At 36.1% G+C, this 26,943-nt stretch overlaps 1 protein-coding gene across 3 annotated transcripts; it reads right to left on the bottom strand.

Annotated features, from left to right (window-relative positions):
• Positions 1–1,668: 1,668 nt before the first annotated feature.
• Positions 1,669–26,357, bottom strand: LOC127841003 (ciliary-associated calcium-binding coiled-coil protein 1-like). Of its 3 annotated transcripts, none has more exons than XM_052369486.1 (9): positions 26,173–26,357; positions 24,987–25,013; positions 19,245–19,339; positions 16,961–17,130; positions 16,090–16,231; positions 14,471–14,543; positions 12,429–12,548; positions 4,080–4,217; positions 1,669–2,077 (listed from the first exon to the last, which is right to left on the bottom strand). In XM_052369486.1, exons 1-9 carry the CDS (start codon positions 26,182–26,184, stop codon positions 1,997–1,999), a joined length of 858 nt encoding a protein of 285 aa, XP_052225446.1. In that variant the 5' UTR covers positions 26,185–26,357; the 3' UTR covers positions 1,669–1,996. The 3 variants fall into 3 exon arrangements, with proteins under 3 accessions (XP_052225446.1, XP_052225444.1, XP_052225445.1); XM_052369484.1 differs by lacking the exons at positions 24,987–25,013; positions 26,173–26,357 and adding exons at positions 23,185–23,199; positions 24,666–24,853; XM_052369485.1 differs by lacking the exons at positions 24,987–25,013; positions 26,173–26,357 and adding an exon at positions 24,666–24,852.
• Between the last annotated feature and the right edge of the window lie 586 nt (positions 26,358–26,943).

A 26,943-nucleotide genomic window follows, 5' to 3' on the forward strand; every position in this document is an offset into this window, starting at 1 on the left:
AATGTTTACCTAAAGTGCAAGACAAGTGAAAAAAAATGTAGTTTTTAGCTTGGCTGTTTTCGGAGAAAACCAAGGTATTGTCATAGCCAGCTCACCGTCCGCCGTCAGCGTGCTGAAACCTTAACATCGGCTCTAAAATCAAAGTGCTTCCACCTACAACTTTGAAACGTCATATGTAGATGCACCTTGATGAGTTCTACACGCCACACCCACATCACTGGGTCAAATGTCAAGGTCACTGGGACCTCTAAAAAAAACTTGTACCAAAAATATGAATATGTACAAGATTATGTGGTTGATATGTATATAAAGTTAAATAATTTAAAATTTGTGCACAAGAAAAAGGGGCGATAACGCTGGTCATGTAAATATTCAAACCATATTATTTAGATGCGCAAGTTCACATGCTGGTTAATATATTGGCAAACTGGTTTCCTGGATTTGAACCAGAGTTCTTTGAGACCACTTGGCCATTTAGGTTGTTCAAGTGTGTTAAATATTATAAATGTTAATAAAAGGCATATTTGTCAAATTATCAAGGACAGGTGTAACAATTTTTTTTTTAATTTGATCTATTTAAATCTTGATTTAACATTATGTAAAACAATAATTTTGTTAGTTGTTAAGTTTATATCGCTTGTTTGAAAATAATGCATACTTTTATTGTGGAAACTACAACAATTATTGCCATTTTACCAATCCATTTTAAGATGTATACTTATTTTTTATACCTCATCCAAAAAAGAAGAGGGATGTATTCAGAATTAATTGTCAATATCTGTCCCTAGACAAAAACTTGTCTCACGGGGTCAACTCATTTCAACGTACACCATTCAAACTCGCTTGCATTGTTATTTCCACAAAGGGAGTGCCCAGGCTTGCATTGTTATTTCCACAAAGGGAGTGCCCAGGCTTGCATTGTTATTTCCACAAAGGGAGTGCCCAGGCTTGCATTGTTATTTCTATAAAGGGAGTGCCCAGGCTTGCATTGTTATTTCCACAAAGGGAGTGCCCAGACTTGCATTATTATTTCCACAAATGGAGTGCCCAGGCTTGCATTGTTATTTCCACAAAGGGAGTGCCCAGGCTTGCATTGTTATTTCCACAAAGGGAGTGCCCAGGCTTGCATTGTTGTTTCCACAAAGGGAGTGCCCAGGCTTGCATTGTTATTTCCACAAAGGGAATGCCCAGGCTTGCATTGTTATTTCAACAAAGGGAGTACCCAGGCTTGCATTGTTATTTCAACAAAGGGAGTGCCCAGGCTTGCATTGTTATTTCCACAAAGGGAGTGCCCAGGCTTGCATTGTTATTTCCACAAAGGGAGTGCCCAGGCTTGCATTGTTATTTCCACAAAGGGAGTGCCCAGGCTTGCATTGTTATTTCCACAAAGGGAGTGCCCAGGCTTGCATTGTTATTTCCACAAAGGGAGTGCCCAGGCTTGCATTGTTATTTCCACAAAGGGAGTGCCCAGGCTTGCATTGTTATTTCCACAAAGGTAGTGCCCAGGCTTGCATTGTTATTTCCACAAAGGGAGTGCCCAGGCAAATCTGGAGCGATACTTTATGCACATGCATTAAGCCCGATTATCCTTTTGAGTGGTTCAAATGTGTCAATTGAACAGTTTTATTCATGTATGGTATAAAGTTTGAGATGAACTAGAAAAAAACAGAGTCTAGTTAAATTCTATTGCAAAATAAAGATATTTACAATAGTTAACAAAACTATCACAAAAACAAATTTACTCATAATTCTACAGATTATTTAAATGCCATATTTGACCTTCCAAATATTCTGCGTACTGCTTTCTATACTTTGTTTCAATCTGCAAACTTCAAACTGTTCCAGAATAAAGCTTTAATTGTTTTGTTACTTCATATACATTGAAACATTTCACTTCATCACACTCGTTCTTGTCCACACAAAACACATTGTTTTTTTAGAAATTAACCAAAACAGTGGCAGTTCAATACAAGAAGTCATTTAGTCTTCATTAAATTCATTCAGCAACTCTATGGATTTTGTTTATTCTCTGTATGATTTGAGCCTCTTTGTCTTGGAGCTTCATGCCGATTTCAGTCTGAAATTGTAAATTATAGTACTGTTAAATCAGTTAGTCCTCGCTCTGTGAAAAGGGGGTTTGATGCATGTGCGAAAAGTGTTGTCCCAGATTAGCCTGTGCAGTCCGCACAGACTAATCAGGGACGACATGTTTTGCCTTAACTAGATTTTTGATAAGAAGGGACTTTCTTTAAAGAAAAAATACCATTAACAAGGGCTGTTTGTAAAACATGCATGCCCCCCATATGGGCTGTCAGTTGTAGTGGTAGCCATTGTGTGAATACATTTTTTGTCACTGTGACCTTGACCTTTGACCTAGTGACCTGAAAATCAATAGGGGTCATCTGCAAGTCATGATAAATGTACCTATGAAGTTTCATGATCCTAGGCCTAAGTATTTTTGAGTTATCACCCGGAAACCATTTTACTGTTTCAAGTCACTGTGACCTTTGACCTAGTGACCTGAAAATCAATAGGGGTCATCTGCCAGTCATGATCAATGTACCTATGAAGTTTCATGATCCTAGGCAGGGGTTTTTTTTTGGCCCGATTTTATAGCCGAAATTCGGCTATATTCCCAATCGCAAAAAGTATACTTTTTTCTTAACTTAATTTTTAATTTTCTAAGTATAAAAAGGGCACATAATTCTGTCAAAATGTACGCCAGAGTTATCTTACTTTGCCTGCCTAGTCCCCTCATGATATTTAGTAAGTGTACCAAGTTTCAATGCAATAGCTTTGATACTTTATGAGAAAAGTGGACCTAAACACAAAAATTAACCGGACGCGGACGCCAAGGTTTTTTTTTCAAATGACCTTGACCTTTGACCTAGTGACCTCAAAATCAATAGGGGTCATCTGCGAGTCATGATCAATGTACCCATGAAGTTTTATGATCCTAGGCATAAGCGTTCTTGAGTTATCATCCGGAAACCATTTGGTGGACGGACATACGGACTGACATGTGCAAAACAATATACCCTCTCTTCTTCAAAGGGGGCATAAAAAGGAAAGTGTGGACTGCACAGGCTAATTCGGAATGACACTACGTAGATGCATTTAATCCCCTTATCAAAGAGCGCGGCACATTTATATTAATAAATTGTTGTTGTTTTTTTCAATAAATAACTTGTTTGCGGACTAGTATATTTGGGGGAAAATGAGAAATGTGTATGTGTAATTTTGGGGATCTGTTTGTGTGAATAGGTCAACCCCCAAAAATATAGAAAAAGGAAATCACTTTATCACATGCAAATCACATACTGACATATCACTCACTCTTGTTTATAATGAATAGTCAATCCACTACACATGTGATACCAAAGCGTGAAGATTGGATACAATTGCATATAAAATTAATATACATTCGTACAATTGACATTTGTGAAAGCACCTTGTTTTCGCGGCAAAACCATGTACCCAGATTGTTGGAAATGAACTACTCCCTCCCTGCCTTTAAAAAAAATAGCAGCGTTTTGGGAAAACTTGGCTTTCTCCATGTGTTTAAAGTGTCATCCCAGATAAGCCTCTGCAGTCTGCACAAGCTAATAAGGGGACGACACATTTTACGCCTAGACTAGATTTTTGCTAAGAAGGGACTTCCTTTAAATGAAGTATACCATTGAAGCAGAAAGTGTCTTCCCAGATTAGCCTTTGCAGACTGCACAGACTTATCTGGGACAACACTTTACTCAACATGGATTAAGCCATGTTTACCCAGAGCAAGGCTCAACTATATAATTATCATTTTTCGAAGCCTCTTGTTTCGTCTACGAAACAACATACCCAAATTGTTGGAAATGAACTATCCCCTCCTAACCTGTAACGACAGGGATAATTAAGGGGTCACCTTGGCATAGAGGATTAGTGTACAACTGGTGACACCGAGAGGTCACTGGCTCGATCCCTACTGTGGGAGTGTTTTTTGAGACACCAAGTACTGGTTCTACCCAGGATAAAAGCCTTTAAATAAGCTAAAGATTTTCTATGCAATCAAGCTAAATTGAATAGGTTTAAACTACCTGTAATGATCCCAGCATCTCCCTGGTCACAGACTCGATGACCTCTCGTACATCGTTGGCAGTCAGCTGAGAGAACAGGTCAGACTGGGACACCTGGTCCTCCAGCTCTTGGGCAGCATCAGGCTTTTCTTCTTCAGGCTGTAAAATGTAATTAGAAGCCTGTTTTGTGTGTTGCCTTTATGAATTTAAAATATTGACTCTTTTAATATTGCCACTTTCAATATCATCACTTTAATGTTACATAGGCCTTCCTGCATCTTAACCCTTTATCACTTAGATACGTTTTTGAAGCATTTGTAGTCCTTTAGAAAGTTTAATTTAATTAAAGACCTTTCTTACTGGATTCAAGTTTTAAAGGCTTCATTTCTAACCCTTTGATACTAATGAGCAGCAAACAGCATAAAACCTGAACAGACTGCAAGTTACTCGCAGGCTGTTCTGGTTTTATGCTGTTTGCACATAGCCAATTTCAATTTGCTTCTGAGTGGTAAAGGGTTAAGCACACGTTAGATGAACACCTGTAAATCTCATGAGAAATGAGCTGCTTCATGGGAAAATGGGCTTTATGACCATGTGCAGCCAGAGAAGTGCCAGCTACCCTGTCTGTTATTAAGACAATCAAGGTTGTGTGGTCTCTTTACAGGACAGGTTAGCTCCTGCCCAGACTGTTAAAATGGGCCAGCTAGTCTTGAGCACAGCTAGCCACATATGGCAGAAGGCATTTTGGGTGATGCAGCTCAAATAATTACTACCAGGACTCAGTTTTTCGAAACTTTCAATGCCAGTAATGCCTGTAGAATATATATGAAAATAATAGAAGACAATAGCTGAAGACCAATTTATACAGAATAGCGCACTGTTTAATGATGTTATGTTTCATTTACATTCTTTATACAAAAGTTAAATTCTTTCGCTTTAATTTCCATACGATTTTTGAGCAACTGAGTCCAGTACAATAATACCGAATTACATACAGTTATCTATCTTTGTAATACCCAAATTATTTGTTTATTGAGAGAAACATGCACATATAACCTTCAGACTATATTGATTATACTTTGTTTCCTAATAGATAAGTTCAAATTAAATACTAAATTTAGCTAATCAGTCACACAATGACCCCATTGTGGACTTAGATGTTATTAACCATACACATTCTGTTTTCATCAACTCTGCCCAGTTTCATGAACATTCTGAGATTTTTAGCTTAACCCTTTTCCACTTAAAAAACGGATTTTGGCGCATTTGTAATCCCATTGACAGTTAAATTTAATAAAAGACTTGTATTACTAAATACAAGTTTTAAAGGCTTCATTTTCAACCCTTAGATACTGATGAGCAGCAAACAGCATAATACCTGAACAGACTGCGAGTTACTTGCAGGCTATTCTGGTTTTATGCTGTTTGTACATAGGCATTTTTACTTTGCTTCTGAGTGGGAAAGGTTTACACAGAAGATGAGATTTGAGTTTCCACCGGGCTGAGCAGTCAGTAAGGGCCGGAACAATCTCAAATCTCAGCTATAAAAATATGCACCTATTCCTCCACAGACCTGAGTCTCAGTCAGACCCAAAACTAAAAAACCAACTAATGTGAACACAAAAGTGGGAATGATGATCAAACTAGTCTTAAAAAAATCAAAATTCAAAGTTTGGTCAGAATATTAACTTGTGTATATTCTTGATAGCTAGATTTGGGAATAATCCAAGACTCAGTTGTGCACTGCAGTTACTGAGACCCATTTCTGATATGTTTAAACTAAAAACAATATCATCATACCAGTAATCATTTATTTGATATACCGGTACTTAAAGTAAAGCGTTCTGGTTCCATGATTATATTTGAAATCTGTTTACAAGTTTCCATATTCTAGACTTGCTGATAGATTTCAGAGAAAGAAAAAGACGCTATGATACACAAGATGTTTCAGTTTTATAGCAAGAAGTTTTCCACTGAGAGGTATGATATCAGACACATCCAGATGCTAGAGAGATACTGTTAGATCATGTGTGCGGGTGCATTTTGTAGTTTATGAGGTCACAACTTTTGGAGAACGAGGCTTTATTTTGTGTGGACCCAAAGAGTGCCCAAACACTCCTACCTTATCAACTTACTAGACTCACAAAGTTCAGATGAGCTTTTAAATGATAGCTGCAATTTTCAGCTATTTTCTTGTTACTGGAAGATTTTTCAATTTTGCGGAGTACCCTGAGAAAAACCCCACCTGGTTGTGGTATGACGACCACCTTCCAAACTCACATACTGCCAGAAACGGGCATTGAATCTTAGTTGCCTAGGTAAGAAGCAAGTTTACCATTCCCTGCCCTAGCCGGACAGCCTACTGTTAGATCATGATGTACCAAAAAACTTTATGTACCTACTCAACTGTAATTGTTTCAAAGCATCCTGTCATTTTACATATATTTTGCTTATCGTTTTGATAATTAGGCAGTACAGACAAAATGTTGATTAATTGAAGTTCTATAAATACATGTATGCTGTTTTTTATTATAAATAATCGTTTGGTAATAATTAAATACATAAGCAGTCATGAAACCCAGGTACCACTATTATAATTATAGAAATCATGGTGTATGTACGCTCTTCCATACAAATATGTACCAGTATATACTGTTAACCAGTATAATATGTTTAACTATAAATTAAACAGAAATGCTCACCATAGAAGATGAATGGAAAAAAAATGTCAATAGAGATAAGGCTTTTTCATTTACAAGTGACACAATCTAAGCAGATTTGTAATATGAATTACCCATTTTTAAATATCAGTGTGTATGTAATTAAACCATTTTTTGTACAATTAATCATCAATCAACGTCAAGTTATTCAGATTTAAAATGGCTCCAATTATCTTGTTTTGTATGGGAAGTTTTCATTATGAAAATGAACAATCACTACGATCCATAGCTATTCATATTAATAATAGTAGACATAGTTATTTTATTAATTTAGTTGGATACAATTAGTGGAGAAACAAGTCAAGCCAGTATAGCTTGCATTACTTCTGAACCGTTCTCAGGAAAAAACTTTGCTAAATGCTTGTGCATAAAGTGTATTCCCAGATGAGCCAATGCAGTCTGCACAGGCTAACCAGGGACAACACTTTCCACTGTTATGCAATTGATTTTTTAGCGGAAGTCTCTCCTCAACAAAAATCCATTCTAAGTAGAAAGAGTTGTCCCTGCTTAGCCTGTCAGGACTGCACAGGCTTATCTGGGTAGACAATTTACGCACATGCATTAAACCCCATTTTTCCAGACTGAGGCTCAGATATCCTCACACTGCCACTGTATACTGGTTAGCCCTTTGCATGCTGGGAAATTTGTCGTCTGCTGTATTTCTTGAATTAGCATTTTCTTTGATTTTTTTCAAAGAATACTATCATAATAGCAAACAGTTTGGATCCTGATGAGACGCCACGTTTTGTGGCGTCTCATCTGGATCCAAACTGTTTGCAAAGGTATTCAAAATCCGGTCTCAGCACTGGAAGAGTTAGCAGTGTCATGACAGTTCATATAAGGTCAGCAGCAGAAAATGAACTATTGTGCCCAATATAAAAACACCATATACATTATTTCTAAAAACCACTAAACAAATCACAATACAAAAACTAATTATTCAACATTTAATTTCTAATACTTAACTGGTAAAAACTCTAAGGTTACAATGATTAAGCCAGATACCAGGTATAATACAATTTCTTAACATATATCTGGGAATGGAAAATCTTTCCATGAATATGACATAAATCATTATGCAATTGAATATAATCTTTTATTGTAGTAATTTTACAACAAAAGTGTATGAAATTATTTGAAAGATTCACAAAGCAAGATCTTCTTCTGTTACAAGTTTGAGAGGTCCAATCATTCAACTACTGTAGTCAGTGAACTTCAAACATTTCATGTAAATCTTATACGAAAGGGTCTGTAATTTTGAAAAATAAATGTCACAAATGGTAACATATAATTAGATCATCATCCAAATATGTCCAAAATAAATACTTGTCTTCATCCTTTAACCCATTCATGCCTAGTGGACTCTCCCATCCTTCTTAATTGGATCAATTTATTTCCAAAATTAGGGATGTCTAGTATATTTATTTCTATATTTAGAATATTACTTACAGAAATTCCTTTAAGCAAACAGCGCAGACCCTGATGAGACGCCGCATGATGTGGCGTCTCATCTGGGTCTACGCTGTTTGCCAAGGCCTTTTTCCTAGACGCTAGTCATAAATGGGTTGAGTAGCTGGTTATTCTGTATTGAGAGACGCTTATTTAAATACTCGATTTTTGTAATAATTAACTAATAAAAGCTGCGCCATGAGCGCATGATACGCCCGTCGTTCGCCAATGAAGTAGTAAGGTAATAAATAACCCTTTGAATCATTTTTTTACTTCAGTTTATTTGTATTTGAATACATGGTTTATTTTATAAGTACATGAGCATGGAAATCACGAAATTTTGACGAACAAAGTCCCATAACTCTGGAACGACAATTCAGAATTCCGTCAAAAACGAAAGGGGATCAGGGTTTATCAATATTAAGATTGTGTTGAAATTTGAAAAAAATCCATCGAAGGATATTTGAGCTACAGTAGGACATTCAATGAAATCACGAAATTTTGACGAACAAAGTCCCATAACTCTGGAACGACAATTCAGAATTCCGTCAAAAACGAAAGGGGATCAGGGTTTATCAATATTAAGATTGTGTTAAAATTTGAAGAAAATCTGTCAAAGGATATTTGACGTAGCGTACGACATTAACAGACGGACGGACGGACGGACGGACGGACAGACGGACGCGGGGTATACCATAATACGTCCCGTCATAGACGGGCGTATAAAAAATCCATCGGGGGATATTTGAGCTACGGTAGGATACATGAACAACAATAACATTTAAGGTCACAGTGACCTTGACCTTAGAATGAATGACCTTGAAATGACCAGTGGTCATCTAAGTGTGCTTGCAAACCTTCATGTCAAGTTTGAAGACTCTATGTCCAAGCATACCAAAGTTATAACAATTTTAACATTTTAACATTTAAGGTCACAGTGACCTTGACCTTCAAATGAATGACATTGAAATGACCAGTGGTCATCTTCTAGTACTGGCCAATCTTTATTTCAAGTTTGAAGACTCTAGGTACAAGCATACCAAAGTTATAACATGAAATAAGAACTTTAACATTTTTACATTCAAGGTCACAGTGACCTTGACCTTCAAATGAATGACCTTGAAATGTCCAGGGGTTACTTACTAGTTCTGGCCAACCTTCATGTCAAGTTTCAAGACTCTAGGTCCAAGCATACCAAAGTTATAACAACTTTAACATTTTTACATTCAAGGTCACAGTGACCTTGACCTTCAAATGAATGACCTTGAAATGTCCAGTGGTTACTTACTAGTTCTGGCCAACCTTCATGTCAAGTTTCAAGACTCTAGGTCCAAGCATACCAAAGTTATAACAACTTTAACATTTTTATATAGCTACAGTAGGACATTCAATGAAATCACGAAATTTTGACGAACAAAGTCCCATAACTCTGGAACGACAATTCAGAATTCCGTCAAAAACGAAAGGGGATCAGGGTTTATCAATATTAAGATTGTGTTGAAATTTGAAAAAAATCCATCGAAGGATATTTGAGCTACAGTAGGACATTCAATGAAATCACGAAATTTTGACGAACAAAGTCCCATAACTCTGGAACGACAATTCAGAATTCCGTCAAAAACGAAAGGGGATCAGGGTTTATCAATATTAAGATTGTGTTAAAATTTGAAGAAAATCTGTCAAAGGATATTTGACGTAGCGTACGACATTAACAGACGGACGGACGGACGGACGGACGGACGGACGGACGGACAGACGGACGGACAGACGGACGGACAGACGGACGCGGGGTATACCATAATACGTCCCGTCATAGACGGGCGTATAAAAACAATTATGAAGCAACAATATGACAATTGACAGTATAAAGTAAAACAAAATGACAATGTAATATGATGAAGATCAGCGAATGAGAAGGATGACAGGCAGAGAAAACCACGCAACCCAAGAAGACTGAATATGCTACTCCAGATGGCAGTTACCTTCAATGACCCCTCAGCATCACCCACTGAACCCTGGCCTGACCTTGAACCCGTTTTAGAGGAGCTAGCTCGCGACCTTTGGCCACTAACCCGAGATTTAGGGGTCACAGAACGGGATTTTGGAGACATTGATCGAGATTTTGGGGACATTGATCGAGATTTCGGGGAACTCGGCTTAGATCGCGAGCTACCAGTACGAGGTCTGCCTTTTGGTTCCTTCGCGGAAATTTTAACCTTTCGCTGAAATGCCATGGCAAATATACTTAGTTTGTTACAGCAATTTTGTGCCATGTTTTATTGAGTGTTAAAGAAATAAAAATGATGCTACAATACTGTACATAAAGAACTAAAAACTGAACAAGTTTAACAAATACAACTTTTGTGTTGGTGTTAAAATGGCTTCTCGAAGTAAAGTTACCTTCGGTCTTTAATGAGACCGATCTAGACAGACTTTGAGTTACCAGTATTCTATTCCCACTGCAACTTTGTTTGCAGAACTGTTATGTTTTGCTCCCAAATGTGTAAGACTTAAAAGATATGACAAACTATCCAAGCAAAATTTATCTCGCAAGTAACAATTTTCACATGATGAGATTTGCATTATACTAAGAATCGGTATCAAAACAATATCCCAAGCCAACACTGGTCTGGTTTCTGTCATTCAGATTTGTCATCAATTTATACTGTAACAAGGCTTAATGAATATACCAATAAAAGAAAACAATGGCAATTGCAATTGATTTGTCTTGCAAACTGTTTACCGTCCAAATACTAACATATATCAGATATGCAAAAGCAGCAACAACTAGTCCTAAGTATGGTAAAATTGTTATTAGCTACATATTGTTTGTGGTGATATTTAAATATGTTTCTTGGATTGGCAGCATTCATTTTGCTGTGAACTGCAGAAATCTTGAAAACAAAGTCAGGCATTAAAAAGTAAATTTCAGACTTCATTCTATAATATTTGGCGTCAAAAGAAATCAGAGCCAAGTTGTAAGCAAAAAAATGAGGGGTAATCCAGTTACTGAAAATAATGAGGCAAGCATTGGGCTTTATGCCTGTGTATAAAGTTTCTCCCAAGATTAGCCTGTGCAGTCCGCAAAGCTTATCAGGGACAGCATTTTCTGCTGATATTGATTTTTCATTGAAAAGAGAATTCCTTAAAATAAAACTGCACAGGTTATCCTCGGATGACACTTTACACACATGCATTTATATTTTGCCTCAAAAGATAAGTTGTGGGCATATATAAGTTGAGTAATCCAGCAACTGAAAAAAAAAAATGATGTGTTCGTCAGAAACACAATGCCCCCTATTGCGCCGCTTTGATTTTTTTTGATTTTTTTTACCATTGACCTTGAAGGATGACCTTGACCTTGAACTTCCACCACTCAAAATGTGCAGCTTCATGAGAATGCCGCTTTGAATTTATTTATTTATTCATTTTTGACCTTTGACCTTAAATGATGACCTTGACCTTGAAGGATGACCTTGACCTTGAACTTCCACCACTCAAAATGTGAAGCTTCATGATAACGCCGCTTTGAATTTTTTTTTTTTTTTTACCTTGAAGGATGACCTTGACCTTGAACTTCCCCACCACTCAAAAAGTGCAGCTTCATGAGAATGCCGCTTTGAATTATTTTTGTTTGACCTTTGACCTTGAAGGATGACCTTGACATTGAAGGATGACCTTGAACTTCCACCACTCAAAATGTGCAGCTTCATGAGAATGCCGCTTTGAATTTTTTTTTTTTTTACCTTTGACCTTGGAGGATGACCTTGACCTTGAACTTCCACCACTCAAAATATGCAGCTTCATGAGATACACATGCATGCCAAATATCACGTTGCTATCTTCAATATTAAAAAAGTTATGGCCAATGTTAATGTTTTCGGACGAACAGACGCCATATATTTGACATTTGACCTTGAAGGATGTCCTTGACCTTCACCTTTCACCACTCAAAATGCTCAGCTCCATGAAATACACATGCATGCCAAATATCAAGTTGCTATCTTCAATAGTGAAAAAGTTATGGCCAATGTTAAAGTTTTTTTCGGACGGACAGACAGACTGACATACACACATACTGACATACTGACTGACGGACAGTTCAACTGCTATATGCCACCCTACCGCGGGCATAAAAACAATTATTTTAGTATTTTTGATTCCAAAATTTCCAACACTTTTTCCAGACATACAGACTCACCTCGGGAGTGGGAGTAGGTGGGGGTGTGGCTATGTAGAGACTGTGCATCTCCTCTGTGACACCCTCCTCCAGGGGCGGGGGGTGGGGCAGGCTAGCTGACTTAGCGACCTCAACCTCCAGCTAGAACACAAACATATACATTATCAGCTAGATATGAACCTCCATCTGGCAATACAGGGCTTAAGTCATGTGCATAAAGTGTTGTCCCAGATTAGCCTGTGCAGTCCCCCACAGGCTGATCAGGGACCACACTTTCCGCCTTAACTGGTTTTTTGTAAGTAAGAGAGTTTCTTTAAACACTAAATACCCTAAAAGCGCAAAGTGTAGCCCATGATAAGCCTGTGAGGACTGCACATGCTAAACTGAGATGACACTTTACACACATGCATTAAGCCTTGTTTTTGTACAGCACAGCTTATATTGTTCGCTACTTCCACCCAAACCGAAACAAAACATTAAGGTGACTATATTAACCATTGCCATCTCACAAATGCCATATAAGGCGTTTGAAGTCCGTTGGAAAATCAAATTAAATTTCAGACAGTTCTTTCCAGATTTAAGTTTTCAAGCATGATGAGCAGCAAACAGCATAAAACCTGAACAGACTGCGAGTTTCTCACAGGCTGTTCTGATTTTTTATGTTGCTTGCAAACAGCTATTTTCACTTTTTCTTGTGTTAAATAATTTGTATTTAGTGTTAAATAAAAACCCTTATATGTATTGACATTGAGATACATTATTGGTATATGTCATGGATGGGTGTAACCAGTGACAAAAGTATTTGTGACTTATTATATTTTAAAACAGTAAAAATTACCATTCAAATGGTACTTTTTAAATATTTCACTTCATATAAACTATTTCCATAATAAATAGATAATAATTATTTTTGTAAATGTTTACAATTAAAATTCAAAGGAAGCTTTATTCTTCATGATAGTAACATGAAAATCAAGAAATGTGTTTGTCGGAAACACTATGTCCCCTTCTGCGCCGCTTTGATTTTTTTTTTACCTTTGACCTTGAAGGATGACCTTGACCTTTCACCACTCAAAATGTGCAGCTCCATGAGATACATATGCATGACAAATAGGAAGTTGCTATCTTCAATATTGCAAAAGTTATGGCAAAATGTTTAAGTTGGAGCAAACAAACCAACAGACAGACCAACAGACAGGGCAAAAACAATATGTCCCCCACTTTAGTGGTGGGGGACATAAAAATCTGATAATTTCAATAAATCATATTAAATGGACTTCTCCACAGATATAGGAATTTTTTAAGTTTTTCAGTAAATGTCTTAAATTGATAGATTTCCACCATGGAACTGTAGAGCTGTACTTCAATTAACAGAATCTAATTTGAAAAAAATTAAAACATTAAACACAAAGAAAAAAAATCCCCAACCAGACTCACAAAATGCTACTTCAATAATAACTCCGCTTACCTGACTTTTATTACATGTAAATGCATTTTATAATTGATTTTCAATTGAAACAACAGAATAATTTTAAATTATTTAAGCATTTTGCGTTATAAATTTCATCTATTTCAAATTATCATCATTTTCAGTGTGAGCCTTTGTCATCAGTGGTTTCTCTTCCTTATAATATACATGGTTCTTTTACTTGCTAAATCTGTAACAAAAAGAATGAATATTGTCATTTCAGCAAACTGTGAACAAGTCTCTATAGAAGATTACAATGATCAAGCATTCTCTGATACATCCCTCTCATAATATGTATATAATTCGTATGAACCATGCTCTATGAAAAGGGGGCTTAATGCAAGTATGTAAAGTCTCCTCAAGATTAGCCTGTGAAGTCTGCACAGGCTAATCAAGGACAACACTTTCCACATAAACTGGGTTTTTACTTAGAAGTGACTGTCGGAAAACCAGAAATATCATAAAATGGGAAAGGGTTGTCCCTGATTAGCCTGTGAAGACTGCACAGGCTAATTGGGGACAACACTTTACGCACATGCATTGAACCCCCTTTTCTCAGAGCGCGGCTCATATATGATTAAACACTGAATCTTACATCTGTTCCTATAATTTCTTCTGCTTGTGAATGTGTGAACATGTACAGGAACAGTCTGTAGTGCTGGAACAGGCTGAAATTAACATACATGTACACATAAGTTAACTCTTAAATACTTAGATACTCATTTTACATGTTTGTAGTCCCTTAGAAAACAAGGGCTGTTTGTAAAACATGTATGCCCCCCATATGGGCTGTCCGTTGTAGTGGCAGCCATCGTGTGAATACGTTTTTTGTCACTGTGACTTTGACCTAGTGACCTGAAAATCAATAGGGGTCATCTGCGAGTCACGATCAATGTACCTATGAAGTGTCATGATCCTAGGCAAAAGCGTTCTTGAGTTATCATCCGAAAATCATTTTACTATTTCGGGTCACTGTGACCTTGACCTTTGACCTTGTGACCTCAAAATCAATAGGGGTCATCTGCGAGTCATGATCAATCTACCTGTGAAGTAACATGATCCTAGGCATATGCGTTCTTGAGTTATCATCCGAAAACCATTTTACTATTTCGAGTCACCGTGACCTTGACCTTTGACCTAGTGACCTCAAAATCAATAGGGGTCATCTGCGAGTCATGATCAATCTACCCATGAAGTTTCATGATCCTAGGCGTATGCATTCTTGAGTTATCATCCGGAAACCATTTTACTATTTTGGGTCACCGTGACCTTGACCTTTGACCTAGTGACCTCAAAATCAATAGGGGTCATCTACGAGTCATGATCAATCTACCCATGAAGTTTCATGATCCTAGGCGTATGCGTTCTTGAGTTATCATTCAAAAACCATTTTACTATTTCGAGTCACCGTGACCTTGACCTTTGACCTAGTGACCTCAATAGGGGTCATCTGCGAGTCATGATCAATGTACCTATGAAGTTTCATGATCCTAGGCCCAAGCGTTCTTGAGTTATCGTCTGACAACCACCTGGTGGACGGACCGACCGACAGACCGACCGACATGAGCAAAGCAATATACCCCCTCTTCTTCGAAGGGGGGCATAATAAAAATTAGTAAAAGATGTTTATCAATTGATTCAAATTTTAAAGGCAATATTTCAGAACCTAAGGTAATGATAAGCAGCAAAGAGCATAAAACCTGAACAGACTGCAAGTTACTAGCAGGCTGTTCTGGTTTTATGCTGGCTGCATGGCTGCCGTTTTTTTCTTCTAAGCTGGAAAGGGTTAATATGGTAATTGCATATTTTTGGACAAAGCCATTAAATGTTGACATATTATCAACAATATTTTGTTGTTTATCTTTCAAAAAGGCATTGTTGAGCCAAATCATCAATAAAGAATTCGCTTAAAATATGTGAAGTGGATGATAAATTCCTTATTATAAAACTTATGTCTCGTTTAAAAAAACACAACTGAGAAATTTGCGTTGGTCATTTTCCGATGCGTTTCTGTTAAATGTTGTGGATCAGTAAATTAAAGATGTTAACAAAAATAAATGTTACATGAATAATAATAATTTTACAGAATACCTTGAGTGCATATACTGGATGATATATTTTAGGTAAGAAGGTCAAAGAAGTCAAGACCTTATCAACCTGAGTATAACACTTAGTCAAGATTTTCACTGTCCACATAACTCACATATGTCATACCTTGAGTACATATACTGGGTAATTGATTTCACGGAGGGAAGGTCAAAGAAGTCTAGACCTGTCGACTTGACGTCCTCTATACCAATGCCAGCAAACAGCTTGTTAAACTCAACCATGTTTTCTACCAGACTCATGTGCTTATCTGAAAAATAACAACTTTTTGCATTTTCACATAAACAATGCATTCTGAAGTATATTAAACCTGGGTTTGTGACCAGTTCATATGCGTGCTTTTTTAGGCTAGCTACGTAATACTTGTTATTATAAAGTAAGCTACTCCATGCACATGTTTGACCTTTCGCCGGTGTATTTTACCTTGACCTTTGCCCAAGGGTTGAAGGACTTGCGTGATAAACCTTCTAGAGCTTCATAATTAACATTCTTGGTAAATTATTTGTAAGATTGTATGATGAATTATGAAATCCAGATAAGTAGTAACAGATCAGATAACCTGTAATTTTCCAAAATTGGTCATTTGACCTGTAAGCTACAATTTGGCCATACATTTGACATCTTATCATGAACTTGACCCTTGAATTAGGGAGATGGTTATTGCAAATAACATGCCGTCTTCACATTGCAAACAATTGTTGTAAATTACTTAAACATTTTAGGATGAATAATGTTCAGTCTGGACAAGCAGTTTCATTGCCAAATATAACGTTTGACTTTTAAGTGTGACCTTGACCTTTGAGGTGGGAGACGGTGTTACATTTGACACCCCATATCCTCATTGTGGTCTCATCAGCTAAGACAACAATACGGCCAAATCACAAGCTCACAACAACAAATACAACTTAACTTTTTAGGCATAAATGTGTACTTTCAACTTACATAATTTTAACGTAACAGTTACAAATGTTCAGCCAACCTTTGACATTGCCAAGCAGCATATGGACCACAGTGAAGAAGCCTGACAGTTGCTGGGCTGTGAACTTTTGCTGTACCCCCCAGTACACGGCCGCTGTGTAGTAATCAAGAGTGGCAGCCTCTGTCAGGTCTATCGTGTAGTTACAGAGGCTGAAAATCTCCTTGAGTTGTCTGAAATAGGGGAGTTAATTAAGAAATCTTTTTGAGTTGCAAGAAAAAGGAGAGGTCATTATAAAAAAAAACTCCTTGAGTTGTCTAAAATAGGTGTAACAGTATAGGCCTTAAATTGAATGCATGAGTCATACCCCCTGCCACTCTGTTAGTATATACATACATGCCTCCGCAGTAATCTCAGTCTAGTGCTAGCACTCACCACATGCACACGCACTATCAAGTTGCCTGATAATATATTTATTATGGATGTATAATAAACTCATAACCATACGTATAGTTTATTGAGTACACTATAAACAATAGGGGAGTTAACTAGGAAATCCCATTGAGTTTTCATGAATAGGGGAGTTTATTAAGAAATATCCTGGAGTTGTCTGACATAGTGAATTTAAGTAACAAATCTCATTAATTTGTCTGAAATATGGGAGTTAATATAACAAAATCTCATTGAGTTGTCATAAATAGTGGAGTTAATTAAGAAATATCTTTGAGTTGTCTGAAATAGGGGAGTCAATTAAAAACTATCCGGGAAATGTCTGAAATAGTGGATTTAAGAAAAAAATCTCATTCAGTTGCCTGAAATAAGGGAGTTTAATAAAAACAAGGGACAAAATTGTCACAAAACCAGGTTTTCAATTTGAAAAAAGTCTGATAAAGGGAGACAAGTAAAACTGAACTGATTGTTTAAAATTAACCCCCTTTGTCTCAAAATAAAGCTATTTTTAGTCGTGGCGACCTTGACCTTGGAGATCGTGACGTAATTCTTTTGTGCGACACATCGTCCAATGATGGTGAACAAATGTGCCAAATAATGTTAAAATCTCACATTGAATTATATAGTTATGGCCCGGACAAGCTCATTTATGGCCATTTTTACCTTTGAACTAAAAGTGTGACCTTGACCTTAAAGATATTGACGTAATTCTTTTGCATGACACACCGTTTAATAATGGTGAACAAATGTGCCAAATGATTTTAAAATCTGACATTGAACGACAAAGTTATGGTCCGGACAAGCTTGTTCCGCCCGCCCCGCCAGCCGACATTCACTTATCTAATAACCAGTTTTTTCCTTCGGAAAACCTGGTTAAAAATCTCCTTGAGTTGTCATAAAGAGGTGAGTTAATTATGAAATATCCTTGAGTTGTCTGAAATAGTGGAGTTAATAAGGAAATCTTGAGTTGTCTAAAATAGGGGAGTTAATAAGGAAATCTTGAGTAGTCTGAAATAGGGGAGTTTATTAAGAAATCTCCTTCATTTGTTTTAAATAGGGGAGTCTCACTTAATTATCATATTTTTATTTTGAGTTCTATTGCATGACAATAACATCTTAATATTACAAATTCGCAAGTATTTTTAATTGTTTTTTATGCCCTCGGATCGAAAGATCGGGGGTATATTTTTTTTGGCCTGTCTGTCTGTCTGTCATTGTGTCAGTCAGTCATTGTGTGTGTCACAAAACTTAAACCTTGGTTAAACTTTTATAACTTTTGCAATATTGAAGATAGCAACTTCATATTTGGCATGCATATGTATCTCATGGAGCTGAACATTTTAAGTGGTGAAAAATAAAGGTCAAGGTCATCCTTCAAGGTCAAAGGTCAAATATCAATGTTTTTTTTCTTTCCTAAAACTTAAACCTTCGTTAAAGTTTGGTCATAACTTTTTTTTATATTGAACATCGCAACTTGATAATTGGCATGCTTGTGTATCTCATGGAGCTGCACATTTTGAGTGGTGAAAAATAAAGGTCAAGGTCATCCTTCAAGGTCAAATGTCAAATATATGGCTTCAAAGCGGCGCAATAGGGGGCATTGTGTTTCTGACAAACACATCTCTTGTTGTGTGTGGTTTTGTTGTTTTTAAAGATGTCAACAACACATTTTACAACCTAATTTAAGCCCAACTGAAAACATATCAGATACACATAGGTCCAAAGTTAACTTGATTGCTAGGAAAATTCTGATCAGGAGTACATCCATTTCACAAATTCATATAACGAAGGGCTTATAAAGTTCTCGTCATTACAGAATAGGCCCTTGGACTGAGCTGTTGTTAATGTCAAGACTAAAATCAATCAAAGCTAAAACATCTTCCGCAGCTCCACTTACTCCTGCATCTGAAGGACATTGGATCCCATGAGGCTGTTGGTTTGCTCAACTGTGAGGACTTTGAACGCCAGAGAATCCTTCTCATCCTCATCATCCTGCAATATCAAAAAGAATACACTATTGATTATCACAATACTTAAAACTTACAACTCTTTATATGCTATTAAGAAATAAAGAAAATTTTTTGCTTCCATCATCATGAAGTATCATTTTTTAGTTTTTTAGTTTTAACAGGAGTCATTTGGAAACAAATCACTGCATGATCCATGTGCTCAGTCTTCACTGGCTTATAAGGTACAACACTTACTGCCTGAACTGGATTCTGGTAAAGAAAAGACTTCCTTTAACCCTGCACCACTTAGATACGAATTTTTACACATTTGTAGTTACTTAAAAAGTAAAATTTAATAAAAGAACTTTGTTACTAGATTCAAGGTAAAAGGCTTCATTTTCAACCCTTAGATACTGATGAGCAGCAAACAGCATAAAACCTGAACAGTCGGTGAGTTACTCACAGGCTGTTCTGGTTGTATGCTGTTTGCACAAAGCCATTTTCACTTTGCCTCTGAGTGGGAAAGGGTTAACTGGATTCTGGTAAAGAAAACACTTCCTTTAAACAATAAATACTATAAAAGCGCAAAGTATCATCCCAGATAAGCATGTAGAAACTATGCATGGTAATCTGGGACTACAATGTACCCAAAAAAATTAAGTCCCGTTAATTCAGAGCGATTTGTAATGGTAATTTATTTTTTTTATTATTTTTTTTGGAGGGGGGGTAGCGGGCTTGGATTTGGATTTAGGAGAATTGCTGACATAGGAATTGCACCAGTATGTTAAAAGAAATAGAGAATTAGTCGCCAATATTGTACCTGCTGAGAGCTGATGGAGGGAAATGAAATTCCCCAGAACATTCAAATGATTACAAAATTTACAATCTAATTAATATAAATTATTATGAGTCAAGGTATAAAATTGCATGTACAATATAAATATTTAAACCCAAGTCATATTGACTAGGAATTGAGAAAACAAAATTCAAACATAGTAAGTAATTTTCAGAATTAAGCATGTAAGAATTTTATCATAACACACAATAACTTATCTTTGTTTTCCAATAGGCGTTAAGATTTCAAGTCCATCAAAATGCAATTCATATTATACAGTCTCAGCAGTTACAATATATGTATAAATGTATCTTCAGACTCTTATGTTACAGCAGTCAATGTATTGCAATAAAATACCACCTTACAGCAATTTTTATAGCAGTGATTTAAAGGGGCCTTTTCACAGATTGTGCATGTATTGAAGTTTGTCATTATATGCTTTATATTGATAAATGTAAACATCGAATCTAAAAAGCTCCAGTAAAGAACAAGAGCTGTCACCATAGGATGACTTATGCCCGTCCATATACACATGCATGCCAAATATGAAATTGCTATCTGAAGCCACATAGAAGTTATGAGCATTTTTTGAAACCTAAATGCAAAGTGTGACGGACAGACGGACGGACAGATTGACAGTCCGACCACTATATGCCCTCCTTAGGGGGCATAAAAACAAGAATAAAATTAAAGAAAGAAACAAGCGGGCCTGACAGGCCCAAAGTCGCTCACCTGAGATAACAAGATATTATTGGGACAAATCTTCTGGCCAAGTTTCGGAAAATACATGTTGCCTGTTAACAAGGTTTTACTATAGCCATATAAGGAAAAATGCCCCGCCATGCAGCCATGTATTCCAACCAATCGGCATCAATTTTGAACTCTTCCAAGATATTATCAGGATGAATCTTCTGACCAAGATTCATGAAGATCAGACAGTAAATGTGGCCTCTAGAGTGTTAACAAGATTTTACTATAGCCATATCAGGAAAAATGCCCCGCCCCTTGGAAGCTATGTTTTTCAAGCAAACATAATTATTTTCGAATTCATCCAAGATATCATTGAGGCCAATATTCTGACAAACTTTCATGAAGATTGGACAATAAATGTGGCCTCTAGTGTTAAAAAGGATTTACTATAGCCATAATAGCCATATAAGGAAGAATGCCCTGACCCTGGTGGCCATGCTTTTAAAGCAACCAAATCTATTTTCTTACTCATCCAAGATATCATTGGGACAAATCTTCTCACCAAGTTTCCAGATGATCGGAAAATAAATGTGACCTCTAGAGTGTTAACAAGGTTTTACTATAGCCATATGAGGAAAAATGCCCCGCCCCCGTGTTGGCCATGTTTTTCAACCAACCAGCATTATTTTAAAACTCGTCCAAGATATTATTGGGATGAATCTTCTGACCGAGTTTCATGAAGATCAGACTATAAATGAGGCCTGTAGAGTGTTAACAAGATTTTACTATAGCCATATATAGCCATATAAGGAAAAATGCCCCGCCCTTTGGCAGCCATGTTTTTCAAGCAAATTTAACCATTTTTGATTTCATCCAAGATATCATTGGGGCAAATCTTCTGAGCAAGTTTCATGAAGATCGAAAAATAAATGTGACCTCAGAGTGTTAACAAGGTTTTACTATAGCCATATAAGGAAAAATGCCCCGCCCCCTGGCGGCAATGTTTTTCAACCAACCGGCATCATTTTTTAACTGGTCCAAGATATTATTAGGAAGAATCTTCTGACCAAGTTTCATGAAGATCAGACAATTAATGTGGCCTCTAGTGTGTTAACAAGATTTTACTATAGCCATAGCAGCCATATTTTTCAAGCGAACGTAACCATTTTTGAACTCATCCAAGATATCAGTGAGACCAATTTTCTGACAAAAATTGCATGAAGATTGGAAAATAAATGTGGCCTCTAGAGAGTTAACAAGGCAAATGTTGACGTCGCACAACGGACAACGCACGACGGACAAAAGGCGATCACAAAAGCTCACTATGAGCTAAAAAGTAACCCTCAACTGGGCTCGAACCACTTACCCCTGTAGTAAAAGTCTATTTCTTGGACCATGACTCAGACGGCCGTGCTCATACAATTAGTGATTAATTTTATACTTAATATAAGCTATCCCCGTAGTATCACAAAATATAACGACAACAACAGAACTCTCCAAATTATTCAATCGTTTTGTGTCGCAACGCTTTATAATTTTCAAGTTTTTAAATCTTCAAAAAATGCATATAATGGATATTTTAGAGCATGATAAATGTTCAGTATTATTGTTTCTTCACAAATATCATCACTACAACGAAAATTTGCGAATCTAATTTTTTATTTTTTTATTTTGTCAAGGCCCCTTTAATGTCTATCAATATTTTTTTTCAGACCTGTATTATAAATGTTTTTCTTTGATCAATTTATGGCGAGGACACACATTCTAAATAAATCTTAGCAAAACAAGCAGCTGAAATATAATGGAAATGAATGCACAAAGCTGAAGTTTAATGGATAAGAATTCACACTGATGGCAATCTTGATTTGTAAATACAATACATTCTACCACAACTTTTCTGTGAATTGCATTCTCTTGTTTATACTAGACTATGACTAGATGCACCATCTAGAATTCTGTTCACACCTAATGTTTGCATTTTTATACACACGCATTACAAATATTTAATTAGTCTTGCAATGAATATCATTGCAGGTTACCAAAATTATGTTATAAGTATGTCTGGAAATTCATATTGGTATTAAAAAATCTTTAATGATAAAAATTGAATTAGTGCATGAAGATTAAGTTAAATTCAAAATTCATTAAATACGAATACTATATATGTACTAATAACTTAATAAAGACAATATCAGACAGAACTAATTATTTTATATTTAAGTTTATTTTACTGTCAGCTAAATACTAAAGTTACTAGTTATTTAGTTCAGCTTTTCAAAAGCTAAAATATCATTTAAGTATAGATGGGTTTAAGAAGCTCTCTAGCACTCTCTACTCATGTGCCATAGGCTACATATACATACCAACACCTCTGTCTGCTTAATAAATGTAAAAAGAGTTATAAATATTATAAGATTATAAATAAACAACAACCTACAACAGTGAAAATACTAAACATTGTTAATATATCTCAGCTACTGTCATATAGGTCTGTGCTTCTGCGCCATCTCTATTCCACTTTGAGCCATGTGTAATTTTGATCAGCAAGGTATAAATTTGGTGATAAATCATTGCATTAAAAAATTGAAATTATCATCTTTTAGAAGCTATTATTTTGTAAAGATTAAATTTATTGGATATTATAAAAAAAATGTTGGGTAAGTTCCATAAGTGGTAAATCTTTCTTATTCACTATTGTTTGTAATATGTATGAAACAATAAATTATTAAATAGCAACCAACATTCAGATAAGTTAACCCTTTACCACTAAAATACGTATTTTGACACATTTGTAGTCCCTGAGAAAGTTAAATTTGATTAAAATCCTTTCTTACTAGATTCACGTTTTAAAGGCTTCATTTCCAACCCTAAGATATTAATGAGCAGCAAACTGCATAAAACCTAAATAGACTGTGAGTTACTCGCAGGCTGTTCTGGTTTAATGCTGTTTGCACAAAGTCATTTGACTTTGTTTCTGAGTGGGAAAGGGTTTATATACAGATGATTTACTTACTGCAATTTTAAAAACGGGATTTTATAGTACTCACTCAACCTTTATGCTGTATCTTACTAAACACAAGAGGACCGCATAACGGGTGCCAACGCTTGGCTGCGGGTGCAGTATTAAATAAATGAAAGCTTGTCAGAATTTATTTTTTTCGAGGTCACAGTGACCTTGACCTTTGACCTAGTGACCCAAAAATGTGTGTGGCTTGTAGAACTCATCAAGGTGCATCTACATATGAAGTTTCAAAGTTGTAAGTGGAAGCACTTTGATTTTAGAGCCAAGGTTAAGGTTTTAGCACAACGCTGGCGGACGACTGACTGTTAGCTGGTTATGACAATACCTCGCGTTTTCTCCAAAAACAGCCGAGCTAATAAGAGCTATCCATTCATCCAGTAATGCTGGCTATAATTAGTGCAGTTAATGGTAGTTTTGGGAAGGTTTCTGGTGACTGAAAATTTTTATAGACATCCTGGTAGACTTTTTTATGGGCCTGCTCAAAAACTTAATGTTGCACAAAGTCAAATACATTTCAAGTTACAGTGTTGAACTTGGAAGCCAGAAAAGGGGAATTGCATAACTTAAAAATGATTCCATTAAGATAATGTGGAAAGACTTTGTTCAAAAATTAAGTAATATCAGAGATGTAGGTAACACAATGTCTCTGGTGATATTGAATATAACTATCTACCATTTGAGCCCTTTTCCTATTATTGTATTAAATAGTGCAGCTTTGTATTTATAATTATATTTATAAATCAACTTATTAATTTATCAGAACAGTTTCATCATGTTCATTGTAATTATTGTTTTGATAAATTATTATTTGCAATCGGCTACCTCCAATGTCACTCGTTTTCTTCCACCCTTTCCTCCTGAACTCGCAGACAGATTACTAGAAGATCCGCCGCTTTTGCTACCTTTTCCTGATAGTTTTAACTGACTTTTCGATGCCATTTTTATTATTTACGTGTTGCTAAGTTTTATTTACTTTCAATTTGTAGAGAGCACCTGTCCAAGGGACGCAAGTCAGTGAAAGTAGTTATTGTCTACAACGCGGATGTTTTTAAATATCACCCTGGACTTACTCATTAATTAATATATGTATCTTTTAGGTACAACAGCTCGGTGGTATTATAAAATGTATCATATGTGACATACCTTGACCGCTTTGCCCTTTCCCTTCCCCTGAAAAAGAAAATACAGTTAAAACATTATCTTAAATACGTTCCTCTCTCACAGAATGCTTACGTGTTCATTTAACCTTGGAATACACGTTGTATTTCTATAGATTGTTTGCTTTAGCATTGGCGCGGTACAGCATTTCGTATTTCAGACACAATGACGGATTTAAGTTTATTGTGTATTTTTGCGTGATTGCACGATTTAGAAAATCTGCTTACAAATGGTCCATTTTCGTTCTGTTGGTCTGAAGTTTACATGCACATCAAAATAATTAACCGATATAATAGACAACCCTATTTATTATAAATATCTTATAAGTCAACGACATTCGACTCACATACTGTTTATTGCACCCACGTTGAGTCAATTTCATTCTAATTATGAATGATGAAAATGTATAGGGACAATTTGATGAGCGTTAAATAAGGGCGACTTATATCATGAGAAATTTAACCGAAAGCAGACGAGCGCCAGACTTGAAGTGGATGGTCAGATTTACACGTGCACACTCAGGTCCGCTTATTTAGCTTGACAAGATTTTCACGACTTATGATGATACAGGTAACGGTTAATATACGGTACATCGATTTGAGCCTCGTTTTGGAAAAACTGGGATTTATGCGTGTGTATAAAGTGTCGTCCCAGATTAGCCTGTGTAGTCCGCACAGGCTTATCAGGGAAGACACTTTCCGACATTTCATTCAAATGATGCCCAATCTGCACGAAAATACATTCTACGCGGAAAGTGTCGTCCCTAATTAGCATGTGAGAACTTCGAATACTAATCTGGGACGACACTTTACGATAATGCATTAAGGCGGGTTTTATTTACATAACGATAATTCTTTTAATTACTTTGGATTCATCAGTATGAGCTTTTGGAACATTATAACTTATTTGCATATTTAATATTTTTAAACGCGGGGAAGAATTCCATATCTAGCCCACATGTGAACTAATTGCTACGAAACAATTGGTCAATTTACTCGTTGTGTTATTATGCTAGCTTTCTCTCTATGCTCCTTAACTTCGCTTACGGTAATCATAAATTATCGTGTATTGTTGCAGATATCTATAAATTATATGTTATCAAAACAAATAAAACATTCACCGTTTCTGTTTGATATAAGTCGTAGAGAAACGCGGAAAACAAATAACTAACCTTTTTGCTCATCCCTTTCTTGTCAAATATGACTTATCGAAGCAACGTGCCTGAAAACAAATTCACTTTTTTTCACAAATAAGGTTAGCAACGAGGTCGAATTCACGTTACAACGTTTTATTATTTAACAACGTCAGCTTTGTTTTGAAGTTACTACGTCATGATAGTTATGACCTCATTCAGAGCTGTTATTGGTGAATGGTAAGTCAAGCAACGACGTCATCTTACTAACTGACGCCTTTCAGCGCGAATACTCATGCGATTATGACTTCCACGGCTCCTGAACGTCTGAACGCCATCTATTGTGATCTTAAAGGAACTGTTTCCAGTTTGGCACAGCTTGGCAAAATGACAATTAAAAAAAGTCACAGATTCAAAAAAAGAATGCACGTAATGTATTCAATCAAGCTAAATTACATTCCTGTCAAAGAAAAACGATTCAAATATAGCGTCTACGTGTATTAATGATAATCTTTAATCGAAATTTTAAAAATAATAAAGCAAAAATATGTATTACAGGCATAGCATTTTAACTTCAAGACACATGATGAAATTTAGCTTGGTGTAATGGTATCTTTTGGCTTCTGGAGGTCGCGGGTTCGATCCTTCAGGCACGTTTTTATATATTTTTATATGTTCATTTTAAATAAAATTATTTAAAACTATTCCGAATATAAGAGTTGTGTTACTTGAATAATTTGATGTTAGAATTTTAATAAAAAAATCTGTTAACAAAGTCACTTTAATGAATCCTTCTTTGCTATGCAACCG

This window comes from Dreissena polymorpha, chromosome 8 (genome assembly GCF_020536995.1).
Source record: "Dreissena polymorpha isolate Duluth1 chromosome 8, UMN_Dpol_1.0, whole genome shotgun sequence".
Lineage (NCBI taxonomy): Eukaryota > Metazoa > Mollusca > Bivalvia > Myida > Dreissenidae > Dreissena > Dreissena polymorpha.

Excerpts from the sequence above, each read along its gene's own strand:
- LOC127841003 (XM_052369484.1), bottom strand. The coding sequence starts at position 24,782 with ATGGCATCGAAAAGTCAGTTAAAACTATCAGGAAAAGGTAGCAAAAGC. Across the intron at positions 14,544-16,089 it reads ACCCAGTATATGTACTCAAG|CCTGTTCCAGCACTACAGAC; the intron begins GTATGACATATG and ends TGTTAATTTCAG. Across the intron at positions 4,218-12,428 it reads CACCTACTCCCACTCCCGAG|CCTGAAGAAGAAAAGCCTGA; the intron begins GTGAGTCTGTAT and ends TACATTTTACAG.